Source organism: Galleria mellonella, unplaced genomic scaffold, assembly GCF_026898425.1.
Source record: "Galleria mellonella isolate WM207_F2 unplaced genomic scaffold, CSIRO_AGI_GalMel_v1 utg40, whole genome shotgun sequence".
In the NCBI taxonomy this organism is placed as follows: domain Eukaryota; kingdom Metazoa; phylum Arthropoda; class Insecta; order Lepidoptera; family Pyralidae; genus Galleria; species Galleria mellonella.
In genome coordinates this window covers 4,772,009-4,799,459 of record NW_026442094.1, presented here as the reverse complement: position 1 = coordinate 4,799,459, position 27,451 = coordinate 4,772,009, and the positions used below count along the sequence as shown (strand labels likewise).

The 27,451-nt window shown below is 30.9% G+C and overlaps 1 protein-coding gene across 1 annotated transcript in view; it reads right to left on the bottom strand.

The window, feature by feature from the left end:
* Nucleotides 1-27,451, bottom strand: part of LOC113520265 (PAS domain-containing protein cky-1) — a 178,642-nt gene that overhangs the window by 52,557 nt on the left and 98,634 nt on the right. Inside the window, exon 6 of the mRNA XM_052898104.1 lies at nucleotides 21,435-21,608. Within this exon, the coding sequence (XP_052754064.1) occupies nucleotides 21,435-21,608 (174 nt within the window). The remainder of the gene's footprint in view (nucleotides 1-21,434; nucleotides 21,609-27,451) is intronic.

The window sequence follows — 27,451 nt, the reverse complement described above, 5'->3', positions numbered from 1 at the left end:
CTACTTCCCAATAATGGGGTTTATTTTATTTTGTCACGTTAACTGTCATCCAAAATATAGGCGTGGAAACATAACAGATTGACTTTCGCATTCACAATATTGTTAAGGATAAGGAAGTAAATTTAAGAATTTATAAAGCACTTAAGCATTTCATTAGCATTATATCCTACAAGAGTTGTCAATACGTTATCAATTTAGTACGGTCGTTCTATTTAGTTGTTAGGTACCTATCATAACAAATGCAACATTTTATCAATAAAGTGTATTAGTAATATTCTATACCTAGAAAATCCATTAATATTTAATATTCAGTACAGATAATAAAATCGTAAAATAGTCAAGTATATTTAATACTATTTATTGCAATAAAATCCAACTACTTAGGTGATTTAAAAAGATAAAGAGAATATATTTTATTTTTAATAGATGATAATGGAATGGTAGTACCCACGTTATCGGTATACACCGGCGGGGCACCAGTGAAGGAAGATAGGTGAGGATGAAGTAGGTCAGTTAGCCCATCGTGACGAATTAATTCATCAAGAATTGTTCACGATGGTTTCCAGGGGGAACCACATGGAGGTCGACCTAATAAGGCATATTGCTAGCAATGGGGCTGACAAACTCCATTGCTAATAATCCCTTTCCCCCCAAGAATATAATATTAATCACAGTGGTCCCAGTATAGAATGGTACACCCCTTCCTTTCTCGTGAGTGTAGTAAAAGGTGACTAAGGGAATTTTATAGTCGAGGGATGGCAGCAGTTTCCTTCATAATACAACATTAAAGCATAACTTCGGTTATCAACCCGCCCGCTAAGCGTGACAATTATTGGCAAAACTCCCCAATCACCCCCTATTGAGGAGTTTTACCAATAGTTGCAATCTATGATGGTTAGACCTATGTCAAGCAGTGGACAGTTTTTGGCTGATATGATAATGACGATGATGATGCTAACAATATAAATACATAGATCTATACATGCAAAAACAATTCTTTTATAAATGCATAATAAATACATTTTGTTTTGTAAAAACAGCAAATATTACAAATGTGACATTACATACACACATATATATATATATATATATATATATATATATATATATATATATATATATATATATATATATATATATGTATATATACGTTGAGTGACTATAGATTAGCTATTGCCTCCGGCTTTGTACGCGTGATGTCGTATTTTCCATTTAGATTGAAATTTTTAAAAATCCTTTCTTAGCTAATGTTTACATTTAAAAACAAACATACGTTCCAAATATCAACATTCTAGACTTATATAGTTTTAGTTATGCGTTGCAAGTCAGCCTGGAAAAATTATTTTATAAGTATAGACAAATAGATGTAGGTGACTGGTAGAGAAATCTATTAGCATTAAGTCCACCCTTTATACCATACTCTAATAATCTCATTTGATATAAGCAGATTTTGTTCCGTATCAGTAGAGATGGGTAAAATCCGATATCTATATATTGAGTTCTTCTGAACATTGATGATCACCCATTACAATATCGCCCACACCAATCGGATATCTATATTCAATACAAGCGGTATTATATCTCTTCGATATTATATATTGGATAACCGATATCTAATATATCTGTTATTGGACTAATATATGTATAGATATTGTAAGTGCAATATATAGATATTGCTAGATATTACTTACCCTTAGTATAAAGCAGTATTTTGCTCCAAAACTTTGCTTGTTTTGAAGCATAATCTATTTAGAAAAAGAACATTGCCTATTTTAATTGCAAGAAAACTAACAGACAACTAATACGAGAACAAACTTAATGGATTGCAAAAAGAAATGTGATACGCAAACGTCCCTTATCGCAGACTACCTTATTGGATATTTTTTATCCTAAATCACGCGTAAACCCGCGTGTTATAGCTAGCTAAAAATAATACCATGTTTACGTTTCGACTTAATTTAGTTTCGAATAGGCCACAGGTAAACGACCATGTAAATTTGGCTTAAGCCCCTCGGGTGCGGTCGTGCGGTTGGTGTGAAATTGGTCACTGTGCGCACGCGCACAAGTCACGAAGAACACGTCACTGTACACGTCACGAATTCAATTATTCGCACTATAAAAGTACGATGAAGCTTAATATTCAGGCAATAAATTAATTTGATTATTTTATCTTTTTCTATTTTTATAATTCTATTTTTGTCAACTTAGTGTAAGAAACAAGCTGATGGTCCACCTGATGGAAAATGGTAACCATTGGCAATAGACAAGAATAGTACCATGGACATCACCGTTATTATACGCATCACGAAATCAATTATTTTCATTATAGAAGTACGACAAACCTTAGTATTCTGTCAATGAATTAATTTGATTTCACAACTTTTTATTGTCTTTTTTTTCCGTTTATAGTAAAGAAAGAGATCGACAGTCCACCTGTTGGAATGTCCACAACCAACGAAAGACCATCGCTTGTAGATATGAACACAAACCATGCTGAGATGTTAGTGGTATCCCATTAGCAAAGTCAATATTAAGGACTATTGCATTAGTGTTAGAATTTATAACACATCATCATCATCATATCTTCCTTTGACTGTCCACTTCTGAACATAAGCTTCCTCCTTGGGTGGTTTTGCCAGTAGATGCCACGCTTGACAGGCGAATTGGCAACCGCAGCTAGGCTTTGAAGATGTTTTAAGAAAGACGCTGCTACTCATCCCTCGCCCTTCCTTAGTCACCTCTTACGACACTCAAGGGTAGCTGCTATGCTGAGACCACACGGTGAATTTGTAAATATTAGTATTAATACATTACTAATGTAAATTCTAGTTTGAATTCGAGTTGTGTGAGGATGCTTCAAGTCGCTCCATACGCTGTGGAGAGGACTATACTCAGAATTTTACTGTGTAATAGAATACGAAACGTGAAAATCCGCAGAAGAACTGAAGTTACCGATATGGCATTGAGGTGGAAATACAGCTCGAGCAACTGATAACCGATGGGGAAGAAGGGTTTTCGAGTGCCGACCCCGTGCAGGCAAGCGCAGTGGGGGGCAATATATTTGCTAGATGGAATGACAATCTCAAGAGTGTTACAGGTATTCGTAGCGTGTTTTGTGGCGTAATGTGAATGAGAAAGATAGATGTCCAGTACTGGGTAACGGTTGTAATGATGATTCTGTTAGTTATGTCTCCGAATCTAGCAATTTCACATTCATTTGTTTATATTTTAATTTAATTTTCATTAATATCAGGTCAATGGTCATTACTGAGAGAAACAACATCAGTGCTTATAGATTACTAACTGAGCAATGACGGTGGCCTTAGCTCAGTAAATATTAAATTAATTAAGTAATTATGTAAATTTCCTTTCATCAGATTACGATCAAGTCGTAAAATACCCAATATCTCAAGTCTTATTAAAATGTCCAAGTTTTATTAAGAAATACTTAGGTACTGAGCAAAACTTATTACACTCAGCGATCACTTAAAAGAAAAATGTGCTTGGTGTTAGTTGATTATGTACCGTATTTGAAATATTCAAAACTACGTTAGACATAATACAGAAAGTCAATGTACATAATATGTAGGGAGCATTAAAAAGATTAATGTAAATTCTTCTCAACAGATAACAAAATTTTGAAATTAGACTCATGATAAAAAATAACAGTGTCAGTTATAGATCATATTATTCATGATCATATCAGATATTATTTAAAATATGTCAAATAATTGCATTTATTTCTACGTTTTGATACATAAATATTTATTACAAGTAATCACCAAATAATATTAAAAAGCACATAAATTTTTTATTATATATATTATATACGTATCTACATACAAATAAATAATGCAACAAACTGTTTATTTGTCGAACTTGGTATTACAAATTATATTCAGTAGTAACGAACTCTTGAAATATTAATATTATCCAAAGATATAAATATACCAGAATCAACCAATACAATATGCAGCGATATTTTTTATATGTTGTTTATTTATTGATTCCTTTATACGTTAATTCATTTATTTATTAAAACACACCAACAGTACATGTATAATTATAATTTAAACAAATTATATAAAATTTGTGACAACTATTGGCAAAACTCCTCTTATGGGGAAGGCTTATGTTCAGCAGTGGACAGTTAAGAGTCGATATGATGACATCTATTAAATAATGGAAAACAAAATAAACGTTGAAACATCAAATCAAATAACCTATTTTTAAGCTATTTGTATAATATATAATATACTAAACTTTACAGTAACAGTTTAAATCGTGGTACTGGTACTGCTCATGTCTATAGGCAACGGTTACCACTTTCCATCAGGTGGGCCGTCAGCTTGTTTGGCATTCTAGGTTGTATAAAAAAAAAGTAGCTAAGAGGTAACAAACAAAAAAAAAAAAAAACTCACTTTTACATTTATAATATTAGTAAGGATATTAATTTTATTATGTTGAAATCAAATGCTTCACAATAAATAAATTACATACTGTAAGTACTCGTATATTTAAAGGAAAACAAACCTGTTCTATCCTCCATGGTCACATGTGCGACTATACAGTATGCAAATATAACATCTTAATATAGAGAATAGTGGCTTGCAGTTTTGTTATTACAATCAGATGAATTTACATTTTCATAAATAAATGCATCTCCAGTGACTTAACGACGTACGCTCAGTGTTCCTCTACGTAAGTATGAGTATGCTAATTTAAATAAACCAGCACGTTTGGCGTTAATGGTGGGGTTTTGTTGGGATTTCTATGTTATTGTTGAGGTGATTCAGTTTTTCTGATCTCATAGAGAATTGATGACGTCAGAAGTATTGAATAAAGAAAAATTATAGTTGTACACATTATATCCGTGTTGGATAAGCACCTATTTAATTAAAGATGTATATATTAAAGATTTATAATATTTAGAATTAATAAAAAACAATAACAAATAACAATTTAGTTCTTAAATAATTGCGTTATTAAGAAAATATTATTAGAAAGTTGAAATTATAGGGTATAGAAGCATAATACTTTAGTCGTCAAGAATGGAAACGCATGAGAAGCAGGAAATGTTTTCCGAAATTTCGATGCAGAACGAAACACAAATTTCTTGTTAAAATTACATAATACTCACCGTTTAAAAACATTTAAAATATGAAAATATTATTCCTTTGGACTTTTATGGCAGGATTTATGACGAACGAAATGTTAAGCTCCATTTACTGGCTCGATTTAGGCATGAACGAAAACACGAAATTGAGTCCGAAATTTCGGAATTTCATTTCATGGTAGGCCCCCAGCATAGGCATCTCAGCGTATTCTGTAATAGTGATATTCTTCTCTATAGACGACGGTAACCACTTTCCATTGGGCACTACTCCTTATAATTACTACCAGCACGTGCAGGAATAGAATTGTTAGTAATGGGGAATCAACTTATTTAGCCTCATTACTACCAATGTACATAATCTTGCGAAATTGCTTACGGTGGGCTAACTAACCAGTGAGCTTACTAATGAAAAGTTTTTCAAAATTTTGGGATCGAACGAAACACAAGCTTGATGTTAAAATTACTTAATACATATCGTTTAAAAATTGATGGATTGATTCCAGAAGGACCGATTTCGGTATAAACGAAAATACGAAATTGAGTCCGAAAATTCAGAATTTTATTTTACGGTATACCCCCTGTTTTCATCTGCACCTATAATTTTTCACTGGTGCCTTACAAGTATATATCGATAGTGCAGACGGGCTTATCATTCTATTATCATCCAATAAAAAAAAAACACTGCCATTTTAGTAAGGTATTGTTAAGTAAAAACGATTGGTTTTTATCAATTTTCGAGATTTCAATGCTTATATGTAAGTATTATATTTTGTTCATAAAGTCAGCTATCTTGAAGATAAATACATTGTATTCTTAATTCGCATAGTAAGATTTTATAGTAATATAAGTGTTGGCGACAGACCTCCTTTCATACAAGTTTACCTTTTTTAGATTTATATTTTTATAAGATGAATATGTCCTTTTGATACTTATTTTGTTTTTCTATTTTATTGACATATTGTTGTTGCTATATTGTATGAAGTGTGTACGTCTTAAGAAATTATACTGGTAAGCCTCTCTTAATATTATTTTATTATTGTCGCTGCCCTCCTCTCCTACCAGCGCCGTTTTTAATAAGTATCTATTATTTTTATATTAAAATGAAAAAACGTAAGACAAAACTGTACTCTAACAGTTAGTATTTAAGTATAATTTCATATACCAAACTTAACTATTTAATAAAGACAATTGTGAACAATATTAATATTGCAAATTCAGAATAACTGTTAGGCGATTATAGTACTTATCAACTCCAAAATATGATTACAGTTTCAGAAACATTTCACCCATTGTTTGAACGTAATACACGCTAATATCCCATACGCATTATCTAATATCGCTAACACAATTACGAAGGGAAATTCGTATTTAATGGTCATAAAACGAATTAACGTATTGAGCAAAAAGTTACACGGAAAGACATATCATTCGGTGTTCTCACGGACACTATAAAAATCGAGTACCAATCATTAGATGGAACCTCTCGAACTGACACGTAGGTATATTAATTCCAATAATGACCATCCGAATGAGGCTTCTTTCGTCACAGAACGTATAGAAAACATCAAATACATATAATTAGAGGCATCTATAAACTCCGGTAATTGTGAATCGTCTTCTTTAATTACGAAGGCCGATAGCGAAGGTTGCCGAGAATTGTGCCTTGTGTAACACCAACATTTATTTTGTTCGACGTTCATGTGATCAATCAAGTACACATTTGTTATAATTTTTTTTTTTGCACTAGTCATTGGTTGAAAGTACCTATAAGTTGTAATACAAAAGATGATTCTGGTATTAAGTGAATATTAGTATATGAGTCATACAAAACTTAAGATCTATATTTTTTTAATTGTCTTTTTAAACAACTTCTAAAACCAGTTTCAATTTATGTATATATATTTCAGTTGTATATTTATGGTATGCGTTTACTTCAACAATTCTGAACTATTTTTGATAATACTTAATAATACTTTGTAATTAGTTATTGTTATTTCTCATGTATATATGAGTATATATGTATATATCTATGGGTTCTATATTTTTTCAACGAATCCGTTCCTCTTTTTTTTTTGTAGAGCAAAAAGTTTATGCATTGTTTTTAATTTAAATATTTTAACCTAACATATTGATAAACCATAACGTCATTTGTTTTAAAATAAGAATAATGAGATTAACTGTTGATATTAAATTCGAAAAAAACAATTTGTTACAGTAAATATTCTGATATCAAATTTAGTTCTTCAAAAAAAAAAAACAACGTCTTTAACAACTAGCTATTTCGATTTAAAAAGCGGTTTTATTAAAATTTTTGTGGAATCTATCTGACTAAAGAATTTTGTAAATCGGTTTAGTTATGACGCGGTTATGAGGTAACAAGAAAAAAAAAACTAATTAAGAACCACCTCCTTTGTTGAAGTCGGCTGAAAAAATAGAAGCACTTGATGATAATTAATTATTATATATTATGAAGTTATTGTTACTATAGACTTTTCTTTTATACAATTTTTTTTTTTTGTTGGGTGAAAATGGTATGTCAACCCCGCCTACGCTAACGGGATACGCTGGCGAGGCACCAGTGAAGGGTGATAGATGAGAATGAAAACAGAATCATGATGAATTCATCAGGAATTAACCATGATAGTTTCCAGGGGGAACCGCGAGGAGGTCGACCTGGTTGGGTATATTGCTAGCAATAGGATTCTCAGTCTCCATTACTAACAATCCCTTTTCTCCCTTTTTACAAACATTAAAAGTTAGTAAATAATGCATAAATATTTGAATTTGCCGAATATGAATATAATAAATTTTGAGTGTACAATATCTTTTGAGATACTGTAGTACAAGGGCAGCACTTGGTGTCACATATGTCAAGGCAAAGTCTGTATTAGCTGATACTTCTGACAACACAGTCACGAGTGGATGAATTTGAGTGTGGAGGTCAGATTTTTGCAATAATAGAACCGAGTTTACTAGTAATAACCGATTTTACAATAAAACTATAGTGTTATTATTATGATGCCCTTCCAATAAATTGGTAATTTAGTATTTAAATTTAGTTTTTATTGATATCACATTAAATTTTATAATTAATACAGTTTCTAAAAGTTTATTTGATAGAATTTCGATAACGTCGAACAACGATTTTATGTTAATAGCTTTGACTTGTTACAATTTGAATATGGAATTCTTTGAATTTTATAATTTTCTTTACTACTCTATAAAATATGTGCTAAAGGTTACGATAATTAAGTTTTTATTAGTTTTCTGGCATTTCTTAAAAGTTTTTTGTTAGCAAATGTATATTTAATTATAAATAAATAGCAACAAACAATAAAAATAACAATAAAATGATAGTATTTTCAGATATGAAATAAGTTTATACACTTTTATATAAAAGCCGCATTTGTTTCTTAAATACCAGAAATAGAAAAGAAAAAACATAGATGTGAAATAAAATATGTTTTTTTATAAAAAGAGTGGGATATGCCATTGAGTTTATTAGATGCGTTGGCATATTACCCAGTTCTTAGACATGGCATGCGCTATGGTCACCATAAAGTACGAGTAGTCTGAAACTTATGATCTACTAAATTCTACTAATTACTGTACACAATGGTGACCAGTTTCCATAACGTGGACCATCTTGTTTGTCATTAAAAATGTCAGGAAAAGGTCAGCACCTTAAAATACGTTAATTCATCTTTTTCGATACTGATATCTGAGCCTTCGACGGTATTGTACTTGGGAACGACATGATATTAAATGAAGCTGTCATTTAATATAGAAAGGTCGTTGACGAATTCAAGAATGCGTTGTTAATAGTTTCCTTAACACTAGTTATTTTACGGTCGATATTCCAATACAGGTTATATTTATAATTTTTGAATATTAGGTTTCATGTAGCGGAGTTATAGTTCCTATTTATTGTCATTCCTCAGGAACAAATGAATAATTTTTTTTAATAAATTGATTGACTGAGATAATTAAGATAGTGTTCCGCAAAAAATTGTCCTTTGAAAAAAAAAGGTTTACAACTGACAGTTATGAGGTAAGAAACGTAAAAAACAATACAACCGAATTTCGATCCTCCTTCTTTTTTAAAGTCGGTTTGAAAAATAACCTATATATTTCATGATGATTGGTTGATCTGTTAAGGCGCTAAGAGGTAACAAATAAATAAATACATTTTTACATTTGTAATATTAGTAAGGATTTGCATTGAACTTTTTACATAGGCCAACTATCTATTGTTCACAATAAAATAACCTACATTGAAATAAACTGTTACATTTATATCATAGTCATTATAAATATCTAGTTTAACGTTGGTAATATTTTGCTTAGAAGCAATCTGAGTCATTTGCGACGTGGATAAGGTTAGTACGTTCAGACTGATCGGTACGGTTGGCAAAAATATCTAGGGCGCAATTTCTGACAATTATTAATTACAATGACCAAATTATTTTAATGGTCATATTTCATTTTGTTCATTTTATTTCATCATCATCATCATTTCAGCCATGATTCGTCCACTGCAAGACATAAGTCTCCCCCATAGACTACCATAAAAAGGAAGCCTCTCAGAACTCCCTGCAATGATTTATATAATTAAAATTAATTCTATTACTTATTGTGTGGTTGCAAAAAAGTTTTAAGTATACTGGATAAGTATTTGCTTCAAACATTTTTAAAAATTAATTACAAATTTCTGATCTATAACAGAAATGTCAATGTAAACATTTTACTATAAAATATCTGTATATACATACCAAGTTATAATAACTTATCACCTTGCATTTTGATATTATTACTTAACAGATTAAATAATAAAAAAACGACTGAATTAGATGTTATTTTGCGACATTCTATATCCCTGGATATTTAATTAGAATATTGTTTAATTCTGCTACTATTAATATATATGCGAATATCAACACTTAAAGATTGTCAGAGTTTTCACAAACTTCCCTATTAGCCATCAATTTTCGGCTGCCATTTCATCAACGCACATTTTGCGACACGTGTTTCACCTCTAAGCGAGACATCTTCAAGCAAATTATTAGATCGCTGTTCGGAGCTTAAAATAAACCTTTGGGTACCCAAACTGCAAATGACTAATTTTCGGTAGTATTGCCGTATTTATACCCTTTTAGTAGGAATTAAACAAAATTATTCTAATCAAATAATCAATAAAAAAAAATGTTAAGTAATGAATTATCTGAAAACAATATTTTTAATTATCATCATCATTGCTGAAAAAAGACCTCTCCCGTAGATTGCCACAAGGAACAGTCCCGTGTCACCTGTATCCACTGACCGAGACACGACACCTAGACGTGAGCCAATTCAGAAAAGTTTGTTTCCTAAATTATCCAAACGATTAAGCAACGTGTCTATTATTTCGGAGGCCAATATACAGGTCATTATACGACAAATCTCATTTATTTACTAGTCTTTTATTATTAAACATTATTTATCTCTGCTATGATTTTAATATATATTATATTCCAAAATAATAATTGTAATAAATATAAAGTAACTTATAACTCAATAAATACCAGTGTACCTTTCTTCAAACCGTACCATCAAAAGCATACATTTTAAGCAGTTGCACAAGTTTCTTTTGTCATTGTATAATGATGTTCAATGTTTGTGATGTTTTGTGCTATGGAATGTGGTGCGATTAGACTTATGTGCCATACAGAAATGGATTATGCTCTTGTTGTGGTTAGAATTCAACTTTGTTCTTCATTCATACAAATAAATAGACTACGTGTGTATTGGTGACAAGGTTGAAATTTGATTAAATTTCTTGTTCGATAACAGAAAATATATTTGTTTTCCTCTTGATCATGTGATCGATGGTTTTGGTGACGGTACAACGACGTAATGCGAGGATTTCGGTCAGTAATTGATGAGGGGAAAGTTTTAGTACTTGATTAATTGCATTGCTGTATTGCGGCCTTTGTTTCTAGCTAATTTGTATGACCTCAAGTACCGGGAAGCGATTTTAAACATACTAGTGTAATTACGGTAGGTTGGAATGAAATATAATTTTGTTTATTTTCATAGCAGGGTCTCTTATGGACTAGCCAGGATCCTTTCTGGGTTTTACTATGCTTATATTTTTACATTTTGTTATTAATGAAACATGAAAGCAAATAAGCTAATGGTAATGTGATGGAAAGTGGTAACCGTAGCCTATGAATATAGCTCTCCATGAATACTACTATGAATATCATAGATTACATTGCGAGGCTCATGCTATTTCTTATGGATTGCCATTTCTGAAGATTAAGGTGGATCTTTGGATTGTATATACATATTATATGCATATCTGTTCATTTCTCAGATTATTTAGAAGAAAGATGTGGAAAAAATATTGGGCAATAAATTCGTAATTATTTAATAATCCTTTCATCGTCATCATCATCATGATTAATAATTTTTCTTCTAAATAGTCTGAGAAATGTACATATATTTTTATTTATTTATTTATTAAATACAAAAAATTTAATACGTAAAACGAGTACATTGGACGCAATTGGATTGAATATACAAAAGACATACACTACTATATACGAATATCAATAAATGGTATATAATATCAATTCTGTGGCATCGTAATCAAGATTTTGTAAATATCCTTGTATCCTATGTTTAACTTCCGCATTTTTAAGACCATCCAGTTTGCAGAGATTATTAAGTTTTTTATATATAAATGGGCACGAATAATAACTAAAGCGCTTGGCGAATACATATAATATGTACAACAAATTGACAATTATTTTATAATCTTTTGTTTCTTAAAAAATAACTGTCAAATGAATTCACATTTTCTAATCTATGATGTATGTCATTGTAATCATAATAACATAAAAATTACTTTCATTATAATTATTAATTTGTTAAGTTGAAAATGGTGAATTTAAGACTAATAAGAGTTACAAACATCCTTATTTTTATGTTATTGAAAATCCAATTGATTGCATGTACGATTGATATAAATATATCGCAGTTCCAGCATATTGCTATCTCGTTGAATCGACAAGAGTGCAGGAAACTAGTTGCTTCAATACATTTCAAATCTTATGAACTTCCAGCAGCTTTGAATTCTGCAATCAATGCGTTACCAGAGAATTTCGATTGCTTCAAACTGTTACTTATATGGAACAGTGGGCGAAACCCTTGTGAAGGTTATGGGAAGACCCATGAAGTGATTTTACATAGACTTCGTCAGATTGGAAGGAACGATCTAGCAGAATGGTTAGGGCAGGATGTTTTTCATAATTTAGCAAAAGAAGTTAATGACAGTCTACTAATTGTGATGAAAAGAAATAAGACTACAAATAAACTACCATTGTATGTGGATAAAAAAGTAATAGATCAAGAAGTGTGGACTACATTTGACTCTATTTTGTGGGTTGTATTCATTTTACTAGTCGGTGCTACAGTGGTTACTTGCGGTCGGATTGTCTTATTGAGTTTTAGAAGTGAAAACACAAATGATAATGATTACGAAGAAATGAGAGATTTGTTAAGCAATGAAGACGTGGAATATTCAGATAATAATAATGATTGCGAAATAGAATCGTATTTAGTTACGACAAAATAAGAACATATTTAGTATGATTGTTTTAGTAAGTACAAAACAATATATGCGTAATAACCAATGTTTGCGTAAAACATAGTAATTTTATTAGCATATAAAGTTTAAAATTATACCTACAACTAAAAAAAATGCTCAGAAATGATAACTATAAAAATAATATATATACATATAGATAAGAGATAACATATAAAAATTAAATTAATTTTTATATACAATACACACAATTACAAAACGTCAAGAAAATTTATTTTAATAATACACTTATTAAAATCAATTGTCATGTCCTCCTTTTTTTTTTGGCTTTGTTTTCCCCATCAATAGGAAAGGCAAAGGGGCCTATATAGCCGTTGTCTTCGGTTAATTATTGGTTTTAATGTTTCCTTTTTTTGTTTTGGTATATTAAATTTCTTTAAATATTGAAATTACATGGATATGGCAGTGAATTTACAGGGTACAGAGGAAAAACACCTGAGTCCTCAGGAATGGTAACGAATGGGGGGTATCATGGGCGAAACAGTATACTCTGTTATATCCATGGTACTGCTCATGTCTATAGGCGACCGTTACCACTTTACATCAGGTGGGCCGTCAGCTTGTTTGCCATTCTAAGTTGTATAAAAAAAAATACCACTTTCCATCAGATGGACCGTGCAACTTGTTGCCATTCTAAGTTGTATAAAAGAAAAATTACATATACATATATAAATTTATGTTTCTTTATTTTGTAACAAACTCTGGATGGAGCGCGGGATATCCATACTTTTGTAGATGTGCATTATTTTGTCAAAAAGTATCAAGTGTTACAAAAAAAAGCAAGTATAGTTTAAATTGTCATTAACGTATTAAGAATACATCTTAATCTCAAAGTAAGAGCTAATACCATCATCTTAATAAATAAAGAAATATCAAACATAATTAATTTTATTTAGACCTTTGATAATTATGGGAGACTTATCAGTTAATTTAAAAGTATAAAAACAAACAATCTAGTTTAATTATTTGCGAACAGGTAGAATTACATTCACTATACCTAACACCAAAAGTCGATAGATGCCACAGTCTACCCTATTAATGATTTGTCGTGAGTATATATTTCTTTATAGATATTTATAATCGTATATACATTGCCCAGTATTAACCGTACATCTAAGATCAGCCCGGTCCACTAACAAGGCGAATGTAGGCACACCGCAGACAGAGTGATCAGACGTGTCATCTGCGCGCGCGCGGGACGATAAGCTCCATTAGTAGTATTGCCACATTATTCGTATTTCGATGGATGTCTCAAGTTTTAATTGGAATGGAGAAGGGCAGTCGCATATGTTTAGATACAAGTGACATCCCTTCTCTTATGCCGATCATAGAAATGAGCCGATAACTTAAACGAAGTGTTTACGATAATATAATATCTGTTTACACCTTGATTTATCGTGGACATGTCGTAAGGAGTGACTAAGAGAACTTAATGGTCGAAAGATGGGCAGCAATGTTCCTCTTAAAACATTACCAAAGCCTAACTGCGGTTATCAACCCGCCTGTCAAGCGTGGCAACTACTGGCAAAACCACCCAAGGACTCCTTGGGTGGTTACACTTAGCGGTTGGCATGATGATGATGTAAATTTATATAAGTGCTAGTAAATTTATTACAAAATATACTATTGTACAATATTTTAAATTTTCATCCACAAAGACCGAGAATTTAGATAGTGACCGAATCACATTTCGCTTTATGCATTTCATTTATGCAATTCGATGAGGAGGGAAGGGAATTGTTAGTAATAGGGATCTAAAAGCCCCATTGCTAGTAGTATATCCTATTAGGTCGACTTCCATGCGGTTCCCCCTGGAAACCATAATAATTAATTCTTTATAAATTTGTCATTATGGGCCAACTGACCTGTTTCATCAAAATAATAATGAAGATGCAATTGAAATATGCAGATTTTTTTAATAATAAAAAACAAAATGTATTTTAATAAGAGAACAACGTTACACACTCGTATACTATTCATAAATAAAAGGCAGAGGAAGGAAGGAACGGTATAGACAACATTAATAAAGAGTCCTGCCAACACATTAATTGTTTATGCCACAGAGAATGTTAATTATTGCATTACATTATATAGATAATACTCATCACTCTCATTTTTCACCAGTGCCCCGCTAGCGTAGAACTATATAGCGCAGGCGAGATCACCATTCCATTATCACTCATTAAAAAAAAACATTTCGGCCATCAATTTATTAGGCATTTTTGGTAGAACAAAAATATGTCATAGGCAGATAAACAAATCCTATGTTACCTTCAAAACGTTACATCTATTTACTGCACAAAAAGTACAAATGCCAGTATTTGTTGCATACTCTTTGTTTCTACTATTAATCCTGAATTTTTATCACTTATATTTGGCAATACTACTCATTAGTGGCAGCCCTTCTTAACTTCATCATGCGATACCGCTGTTAATTCTATGTATCGTTTAGTATTTAACTATACTATGTTAACTGTTGGTTAGTGAGATTTATGATATCCCTTCATTAGTTCAAATTTGTTTAATAGTAAGTATTATACGAATTTCAAAAAGGGTTGAAGTCACGCAGGCGGCCAGTCGTAAAACTAAGCCAAATATTTTTGTAATTTGGATAAATATTATATATATATATATATATATATATATATATATATATATATATATATATATATATATATATATATATATATAAAAAAGCTGGCCCAGTTGCTAGCAACAAATATTAAAAATGTAAAAGAGAGTCTCTTTGTTTGTTCCTCTTGGCGTTTTAACAACTCACTCAATAGTCACGTAATTTTGCAGACAGAGATAGAAAAGGATATAAATGTCCACTGTTGAACATCATCCCCCTTGAGGAATTTTGCTAGTAGTTGTAACTCTTGACAGGCAGGTTGGCAAACACAGGCATTGGTGATGTTTTAAGAGGGACGCTGCTGTCCTTCCCTCTGCCATTAAAGTCTATTAGTCTCCTGTTACGACACCCATCGGAAAGGAATGGATGGTCCATTGTATGTCAGGACCACATGGCGAAGGCTCTCTCCTTGTCAAGTTGAATTGTAGTATGCTTGGTGAAATGTGAACATGTCGAGTGTTACGTTATCTAAATATCCCTGATTACCCTATTAAGATTTTTACAGATGTTTTTAAGAGATTTACAGTCAAGACTATACTTATAATTTAAAATGTACTACTACCTTAATAAAACTTCCTGCAATATAGGGCAAATATGAAAAAAATTTGCTGCCGGATGCAAACTTGGCATCATTATATCAACTGTTAACTGTCCACTGCTGTATATATTAATATATTTAAACTTATCATAGTTATTTTATATTTAAAATAACTTTAAGTAAAAAAAAGTTCACCTTCGAATGACGAGTCAAAAAACTAGATAAAGATGATTCGAAATTTAAAAAAATAGTTAATGACAGGTTTTAATTAAAACTGTGACTAATTTAAAAATATTAAGAACTAAATTTATAGCTGAATTAATTCCGCATATTTTGGTATATTTTTCAACATCCTAGCTCTATCTTATACTGTATAACGAAATCGCGTGCACGCTATATTTTACTAAACGCACGTGCGCTCCCAATATTAATGGTGTATAATAAACGTTTGGATTTGCCGCATTTATTATTTTACCATGTTTTAAGCCACTTTATCCTCCATCTCTCACACTTAGTGTGGGTGTTTAGAATAATCTTACTAGTATAACCATTTATATTAGTTGATGAATAACACGCTATAATTTTTACATTTTGTTTAAAAAAAAAAGACAACAAATACAGATAGACATACAAAAGAAAAGAGAAAAAAAAAAGAAAATACAAAAAAAATTAAATATATTACAAATAACTTAAATTTTTTCGTGTATGTGCATAGTATTGACTAATATAAAATGGTCATAAATCAATTTATAGCTTTACCCTCAAGAGAACAAAATGTTGATTTTCTGTTGAGGCGAAAAGATAGCAGCGAAATTACATGGTAAAAAAAATTGTGTGTGTAAATTATAATTACGATTATGTAATCTTTGAACTAATATGATACAAATATGAAAGAAAACACTATGAAAGTAAAAAGTTATATAAATATGGAATTTTAGGAAAATCTTTTTTTGTAGATAGATACTCTTTATTGTTTCCTCCAAAAGATTACAATAGTAAACTTATTATAAATATAAATAATTACAAGAAATAATCACAGTGAGAAAACAAGATACCCATACCCACTTACATAAATAAAGAACTTACATTTAATATATCAAATTTCTAAGATCAGTAACTGAGTCATTCAGTCAGACAGGAAAAAAAAAAACTATTTTTAAAGAAGTGGCATAACATTTGATTTTTATCTTATATTTATAAAACATTATCATTTAATTTTATTACATTGACACAATCAATTATACTACCTGTACTTACATATCTTAACTAGAGAATCATCTATTCACACATTAAGATATTATTAATCTCCAAAAAATATCAGTTTACAGTTTTTCTCACGAATCATTTCTTCATATCGGGTGTGAACATAACACTTAATAAACACTTAACCCGTTTTATATCATCAAGATAAGCCTGATTGTGCTGATCAAAGATTTTATTAACCACAAGGAAATAATTAGAAGGAAACGAGTATGTGTTAATATACTTGGGCGGGTGTATTCAATTACGTTTAATTTTAGTATGTCGAAGTCCATTAATTTGTCCATCAGGTAAGCGCAACTTATAAATGGCTATGGCTATTTTATGCGAGACGAAGAAATAAACTAATTTTTAACACATATATACCTGTAATTAATAATAAATTGTGAGTTTATCTCATATTGAGTGTATTGGAAGAAATCTCTTTTACAGATAAGCTCGCTATTGTACACTATTTTGTTTAATTATTATTCTGATATAATACCTTTTTGAGTTCAATAAAGAATAAACTTTTCAGTTCAATGTTTTGACAAGGGAGGGCTGGTATTTATAATTAAAAAAAAAATCCTTTTTAAAATTTTTCGCTATATGTCAGGTAATAAAAAAACAATCCAAATAAACGCAAGCTCGCTTCTCTAAATATGCTGTGCGAAATGTAAGCATATCGAGTGTTATGTTTACCATAATGACAACAGTCGACAAATGGCTCTAACTATCCCATTAGGTATTACAATTTTTCATTTGTTTTTATTATCACAAAACTGATATTGAATAGACACAGAAGTTCAAGTCTATGGATTGTAAAAATAATAATGAAAATTAATTGAGGCGACTTAATTTCTTAACGCAGTCATATAAAAAAATCAGACGAATCCTGTTAACCTGTTTATAATGGAAGCCGTTTTAAAAAGTAAGGATAACAAGCTAATAACTTAAAATTAAGTTCCACAAAGAAGCAGATTTAAACTATGGCTATGTTTTGATTTAAAATTTAAATAATTAAGCTGATTTTCTATAAGATTTCCTATAAAACCAATTTGTAAGTATAAAAAGATAATAAAAGAGTTTTCCAAATCGATTTAAAATTGACGGTATTATGAGGCATGAAGAGTTGAAAAATACAGATGAACTGAGAACTTCCTTCTTTTGAAATCGGTTGATAAAAAGAAAACATTTTGTTGTCTATCTGTTCATATTTAACCATGATTGTTATTTATACAAAATAAAATTACCGATAAATAAAATTTTTTTTACAACACAGGGGGCAAACGGGCATGCGGCTCATCTGATGGTAAGTGAAGTATAAAACTATCTTGCACACATTTTAAATTTACTTACAATTTTAAAAAAGTAACTGCTGAGTTCTTTTTATAAATTTGTAAGTGTATTTTTTTTTTACAGTTATTTACATTCCGAACACACCAGCGGCATCATAATAAGGGATGGTTTAATAAAACTTGTAAATAAGTCTATTTGAATAAACATAAGTTCTGTTTTATTGTATTCGTAACAGCAAATTGAAAATTCGTATACGTATGTTCAAAATCGGAACCGCACCTTAAGCACCTTTTAAATTCACTTAAGTTTTGAAAGTAAACCTGTTAATTATGTTCTCATCAATTTCGTTTGTGATAACCGAGATGGGTTGCGTAGTCTTGAGTGACGTTACAATTTTAATACGATAGATTGAGGAGCAAAGATCAATAGTTCATTGGCAATTCATGGCAACACTGACGCTTCCAATGCCATTAATTAACTTTCAAAGTAATTGCAACACCTAATTATTTTCATAACGGCCATTTAGTGAGAACATGTCAAATTACAATACAGTTTCGTGGCTGTTGTTTGGGTAGATTAATTTCATGCGAAACCCTTAGATTGATGAACGACTAATGATTATCTGAACTAGTTAAATTAAAAGGATAAAATAAATTAGATAAATTAAGATAACTAGATAAATTAAAATTTTTATATGTATAAATTTCGTATCACGACATTCATTCACATTAACTCGGAAACAGCTCAACTGCTTTTAATTAAATTTTGTAAATATATTGTTAGATTTTACCTTATTAATTTTTCGTAATACATATAATTTAATAGGGGGTGTTCCATCAAAAACTCACGCGGCCTGATTTTCTTGATCAACATTGTCTTGACATTTGAGCGGGATTTTCTTGATTGTATTAAACTTTTGAATAAATGTCGAAGTAATTCAAAATTGGCAAAAACATATTAATAATATTTACCAGAGGGAGACTTTGTACAAAAGTCGATTGCTTGGGTACCTCTGTCCCATTCGTGTTTCAACCGTGAAGCAGTTGTGATTGTATGGCTGTGTTTCAGTTTGAAGGGTGGGATATGGCGTGAATTTACTGGGAACAGAGGAATAACACCTGAGTCCTCAGGAATGGCAACTTATGGGGGGTATCATGGGCGTAACAGTGTACTCTGTTATGTCTATGGTACTGCTCATGTCTATAGGCGACGGTTACCACTTTCCATCAGGTGGGCAGTCAGCTTGTTTGCCATTCTAAGTTGTATAAAAAAAAATAGTGATATAACTAAAAATCGGCAGGTTTTACATCTTAGAATAAAAACATTTCTTTTTTTAGAACATAACGCCTAATCGTTTAAGCATGCTGTTTTATAATATGTTTGCAGCTTAATAGTATCATGTAGATAAATTAATATCTACTATAGATACATCGACGTACGACTAAAGTATTTTTTATGAAACTTACTTTAATATCGCACTATTAAAATGTGAAACGACCTTCCTTCCTACATATGTATTCTCTTCCATTTTTAATGTAAATCCTTCGATTGTAAAGACGCGTGAAAAAGCAGCTAATTAACTGAAATAGCAGGGCCAATCGGTGAATTAGGTCTACATTGTCGGTTGATCTTGCTCATGGATTGTATACCAAATCTTGCTTCTTCTACAATTTATGTTACATAATCGCTACATATCGAGTTATTATGAAAAACATCGGTTCAAATTCGCAAATATGCGAGAAGCATAAGAGTGTGTGTGCATATTGTGTGTAAATTTTAAATTTAAAGATGATAAACAGTATATTAACCACGTTTAATCTATAATAACATCGCTTAACGAATATACAATTAGACTGAATAATATTACACTTTGTATTGGTGTGAAATTGTTAATATATTAATTTTATAGAGCCGTTAACACATCTAGTTAATAAACGATAAAAACCACCAAAAGCGTGACGTGACTCGCCTACTTTGTTAATCTACATAATTTTAATTCCATGACCGGAGGTCAATATATAAATGCAATCGACAAACAGTTTTCGGATGACGAATCGATGTCGATATCGATCAGTACAATAACCGCACTCCTACATACAACGCATGTAAAAATACGTTCGATGTTTAAAATGATATTCGAAATTTAAGTTTAAAAAAATTAATATCAAGAATTATAAGAGTATTAATAGTAGTAGAAGTAGTAGAAAAAACCTAGTCAGTACGGCTACAGATACAACAACAGGTGTAGGTGTTTTGCAGCGATGTATTTATATGCTTTTGGCAATTGATCTCTTATTTATATCCTCATTATATCAGCCGTTAACTGTGCATTGCTAAATATAGGTCTCCCCTTATTACATAGTTATAATAATAGTTATACAATAGTTGCCACACTTGACAAGCGAGTTGTTAATTGCAGTGAGGCCTTGATTAGGTTTAAAGAGGAATAGGGTTTTATTTATATATAATAGATTATAATTTATAACTACTGTACAATTTAGTTGTCAACATGTAGACCAATAGATTAATCAAGAGTGCGTTGAAAAAAATACACATGTTCAGAAATTGTAACATTAATTATCACCATATTTTGTTTTTGATCTCCAAACCACATCTGCCTCCCAGCATTTCCGGCTGCATTCGACAGACGAAGATTTCGTATCAAAAGATATTTGTGTATTATAATTTATTATAAATTTATTTTAACCTCAATTCTGATTATTTTCATCAGTCATATCATCATCATCATCATCATCAGTATGCAGATCTGTAGACTTAGGCGGCCGGTCGTAAAATTATAAGCCAAATCTTTTTGTAATAAAAGAGTGGTAGAGGAAATACATATTACGCCGACCCCAAATAAAAACTAGGATAAGGGTAGAAAAATGATGATAATGAGACTAATTTGGATATAAATACTTTTTAAAAATTCAATTACATAAATAATAATAGTTACGCTTACTTTTTGATCTCCGAACCGCATCTGCCTCCTAGCATTTCTGGCGACATTCATCCGACATAGGAACACCCTGTCCTCGCCATCAGTCGGTGTTCGGGACAGTTCCGTCCTCACCGCTTGCTGGTCTTGTTTGTCTATCACGTCGTAGACGCTATCACCGTGGATTAGAAGATCCTCCTGTTGACAATGATGATAATGGTTACACTATTACTTCATCTGTGTAATGAAGAAAGAAGGTTATATATTTCTAAATTTATATGTTACTAATGAAATAAATTTGTAACTGGACGATGTCTATACATGGGAGATATTGAAGAAAAAGGCGTGAATTTACAGGGTATAGGGTGAATTAACAGGAATAACACATGAGTCCTCAGGAATGGCAACGCATGGGGGGTATCATGGGCGAAACAGTATACTCTGTTATGACCATGGTACTGCTCATGTCTATAGGCGACGGTTACCACTTTCCATCATGTGGGCCGTCAGCTTGTTTGCCATTCTAAGTTGTATAAAAAAAAATTAATATGGGGGGGGGGGGCGGGATCATGATAGAATTGTCTATCTGTGTGTTTGTTCGAGTATAGCATAGAGAATTAACATATTCGTTATTGGGCCAATATATAGATATTGTAATTAAAATATATAAATATTCTTATATATATATATTACTTACTACTAATATTATTCACTCCAAAAATACAAAAATTTAACTGTCAGTTTAGTGAAATGAAACAAAAGAAAGGCTGTGCGCACACGGAATGCTAATTGCGGTCCCGCAGTATCAAATCCGTCGCCGCAGAGTAAAGCAAACGCGTTTATTTTTAAACAGGCGTATACTTAACGTAGATTACTTCGACATTTTCATCAGTACGGTAACCGCAAGGCATTATTTTAATCGCGGACGCGGCACCTCTTGTGTATACAGTTTCCTAGCTCTAAATGTTACCAACTATTGTAGTGTTTTCCGTTGAGTAAAATTTAATAAAAAAAAAAAAAAAAACTAGACTTAATTTGTATTTTTGTATTATATGTTACTATCACAACAATATAGTCTAATTGTAAATTATATTTAATAAAATGACATTAATTTTTTCGATATATATATATATATATATATATATATATATATATTCAATAACATTAAAACATATCCTTTTAAATTATTTTTTTAATATTTTTTTTACTGATAACAAAAAACAAGCGAGAACAGAAATTCCATATAGGGTATAAAATACGATATAACTTACATATATATATAAGTAGATGTACAAAAATCATAACGATTTTGTATTAGCTAAAAATAGAAATAATTAACTTATCTGAAACATAAAATTATCCGTAAAAGTCGACCATATATAAATAATTGGTGATGCAAATTGTTCTATACCTCTAACTAACTTTGCCATAAATTGCATTCATATTTAATAACTATCTAGTTGATATAAAACTAAGCAGACATTTTGAAGATAATTACAGTTTACTTACATTCTATTGCTCAGTGCCCATTCGACCCCGATTACGGGTCAACAAAAGTGTACTGCGAAGCTTTCTATTAAGGTAAACAATTAACTCAAGCTTGCTATAATAATTTTAATTTATATCATTTTCTTCGGAGAGGTATTTCCCTATTTATTGCTAGGCTTCTACTTGTATAGGGCTATTGGATAACGTCAAAATGTCGAGGCATGAAAATGAACTATAGCTGTTATTAATTAAGAATGAATATTAATTGCTACAAAGCATTTAGGAATATTTTTTAATCATATTATTTACTATACACAGCATAATCTACGGAGGAACGTTAGATACGTCCTTAGATTTGTTCTATATCTAGATGGAATATCTCTAGAAATGCGTCATCAAAAACAACTCTATTTTTCAATCGACTTCAAAAATAAGGATGTTCTCAATTCGATTGTATATTTTTTATGTTTGTTACCTCATAACTACGTCAGTTCTGAACCAATTTGGAAATTTTTTTGTTATCCAAAAGGATATATTATATTTACAGAAATTTCAATAAAAAAATTATCAAAATCGGTTCATTAGTTTAGTTTTGTGATTAAAATAATTAGCTCCTTATCTAATCATATTCCATAATGTTTAATCGTCATTTCTGACGTCACAGCCCTGTCGACCTGACGTAGACGTCACGTGTCGTCACGCCGCCCCACCCACCTGTCGTATGCCCGCGTTAAAACATAATTGTGCGCGCGCGCCGATCCACCGCCCACGCAAGTCACTTGTGGGGGGCAACGAGTATTAAATTGTAGAAGAAACTAACATTAATAAAGTACCAAGAAATAATTTCAACAGCAAATATAGTATAATTTATGATCAGATATTTGTAGGAGCGTGATATGAGTTGCGGTGAGTCAGTGGATACAAGTGACTCTGGTTCGTTCCTTATGGCAGTCTGTGGGGAAGGCCTATTTTCAGCAGTGGATAAATAATGGCTGAAATGATGATGAGATATGAGTGTATTGGATGCCACGCGGCACGTTTAATCATACATCACAAGTAGATATTGTAGAAATAAATATTTCATTTTTTCATCTAACCTTTACTATATTAGAATCATTTATATATAAATAAAAAAAAAATAGAATTCATTCCTGACATTTAGAAGCTATGATACCACAGACGAATAGACAGGTTTTTGAAATGTGGGTCATGTGTATGTTGCGGCTACTCATTAGGTTACATCTAGTGTACACTATACTTTATGTATCTACAACAATCGAGAGCAGAGCGTGTAAAAAGAAACTAATGAATTATTTACTTTATTAAACTTTAATTAACTCTAATGATTACATATAGTATATTAATTTCAATTTTTTTTTATAATTAAGAAGAATCAGTTTGTTTAAATAGTGATTTGTATTGCTCATTATGATAGATTATAAATTGGATTTTTAATAACGTTAAATTTGGAACGATGGATATGAATAGCGCAAAATAAATAATACATTATAATATAATTAAGATTGTACTTCCATAAAGACTAACGTCAAATTAAAAAAATCAAAAAATAAATATAAGGTTTACCTTACCTTACTAGAGTAAACATTTATCCATTGATATAATATCCATTAAGATAATAGCCATCTTAGTGGTAAAAAAAATATCCATATAATTAAAATAAAACCAAACAAAAATAGATAAACTTTTTACCTTTTTAAATCTCTTAAAATGGTTCACTAGAATCGATTAACATACGCGATTCTACTTAAAACATATATATACTAAATTAACAAAACAGTCGAATTAAAAACTCCTCTTTTTAGATTTAGTTTAAAAATAATTAAATGGTTGAATTCTGGCCTCACTGCAGTACCTAGACACCCAATCGTAGCGAGAAATCGCACACCATTGTACAGGTACGACCTCTTAACATTTACTGGCAAAGTACCTACAACATCTGTCGGCTAAGTTAGATTTATTGTTCAGACTCGTATACTTAATTTGGAAATAAATATATAAGTACATTTAAGTAATATATATATATGTTATGAACTTGATTCTCACTTAGATGGAGCGAGGGGTGTTAAAAAACGCTCTAAAACTGTCAGTCAACTATTAATATTCATTGACAGTATCTTACTACGAGTATTTATATAATAAAATTTTAATTGACGATGTCTGTACATGGAAGATATTTAAGAAATTTTTTTACGAAGAGACAGTCGTGTTTGTCTGTCGGTATGTTTATTCTGGCATTAGAGAAAAACTACTGCATCAAATTGGATTCTGTTTTTACAATTGTCTTTCTGAAGGTCTAACTTAAAATCTGGTGTATGTTCTTTTTGATACGCCTTCTAGAAGTCATTTATTTCTTAGTTTTCTTATCTGTGAAATCTACTCAGACGAAGTATCTGCCAAGAATGCAAATATTTTTTTATTTAATTATAAAAATAACTGTAGGTATCGCCCTCAAGTGTCAAGAGTTTCTGAACCGCTTTTGTTATACACGATCGACTTCGACGTAATGTTGAGTTGTGTGTAATAATACACTAACTGAGTACACATTGACTAATCGTAATAGTCTATCACACACTTCAATATCACGTACGCTACTGAATTTACTCATACAAGTAAATAGGTAAATACTACTGGATATATTACATACATACTATCATCTAATCCTATATTAAATAGAGCTTGTATGTTGATTATTATATAATTCATATACAAACTTATATACTTTTTTGTAAATACATATAGAGGAGGGTGGGGGGAAGGGATTGTTAGCAATGGAGTTTGATAGCCCCATTGCTAGCAATATGCCCTATCAGGTCAACCTCCACGTGGTTCCCCCTGGAAACCATCGTGAACAATTCTCGTTGAATTCGTCACGATGGGCTAACTGACCTAATTCATCGCCAACTATCATCCCTTGTTGATGTCCTGCCCGTGTATACCAATAGCGCAGGCGGGGTTATCATTCCATTGTCATATAGAGAACACCTAGATCAATACACACTCTCATGAATACAAATATTTATTTACTTAAAACGATCCCGCGACTATTATTAGGTGAGAGTGAGGCATTTAACCTAAAATAATATATACAAAAGTTGATCTATTTTCGGTGACGCGTTTTTTTCAGAATATTCTCTATCTAGATGTTATTAGCTCTCTAACGTTTTAATAAATATTAATTATAAGAAACGCGTTCATTATTTTGTTAGAAATAAACACAAGAAAACAAGAATAGACCACCAACATTGTTCAGAAATCTAACCTTCTAGAAATTCACTGAAGTGAAATTAATTTAATGATATACACACAAGCTAATTGCTCTGGGCAGACACGCCTACTACCTAGCAATTGTTAATAATTACAAACAATTTATAATGCACTTTATTTCGCGGTTATAAAGTTTATTTTCCTTATAACAGGTAATTATAATTCTATTTGAGTAAATATACCTAATTTATGAGCATACGTCAGTTAAAGTCTGTTAATTGTAGTTTATAAGTATATTATGACATGGGAATTTAGTTTAAGTTTCCAGGTAATTCATAAAGATCGGTGGTTTATATACTAAGGCCTCTGCAGACAAAGGGTAATCCTCGATGTACATTTTAGTCCGTCATAAAATTATATGCAGGCTAGCTATTTACATATACATGTAATTATAAAAGTAAATGAAGTAAGAGATACAAGTATATTTTGTCGTCATAGTATTTAATCTTGAAGGTTGTAGAATTTTACAATATTCCTTTTTTATAATAATCAAGACTGTGTCCCATAAAAAAAAAAAACTGACTTCAATTGTAGTGCAACAAGTTATTATTATTTAAAAACTAAACTACTGAAAGGTTTTTGATAAAATTTTCATGGAAACAATCTATAAGTAAATTCTTTCAGATAAAAAAGAATATTCCAAATCTATTCACTGACTGATGGAATAATGAGACGACAAACATAATAAAACAAAATACAATCGAAGTCAGAATCTCTTTCTTTCCGAAGTCGATTGAATATTATGCCTTTCCACATTTTCTGACCTAATACGGATATGTGGAATTAATTGTATTACCACAAAAATCTCATTATTAATACTATTGTGAAAAGAAACGCCAACTTAGTGTTATCCATTTCGTGAGGTATTCAAGATAATTTTTTTTTTATAGTTATATATATATATTTTCAATTTTTTACGTTATTTTTACATAATTTTTGAAAAATTTGCGGATACCTTATTGAATAAGAATAATATATATATAATAATAATATAATAATATATTATTGAATAAATTGAAGAATAATAATGGATCGACAATGTAATGAGCTATGTTGTTGGGTTTCCTATAATATGTTTGCCATTTTGGGAGGCGAGACACTGGGATGCAAATTGCGCGTAAGCCCCCTGAAGCAGACTTCCGGATGAAGTTGAAACAATTGTCGGAAACGGCAAACATGGTGAGTTTATTTATTTCCCATTACATATGTACATATGTAGACATCGTATTAAAAAAATGAACATAAGTTTTAAAAATAATATTAATAGT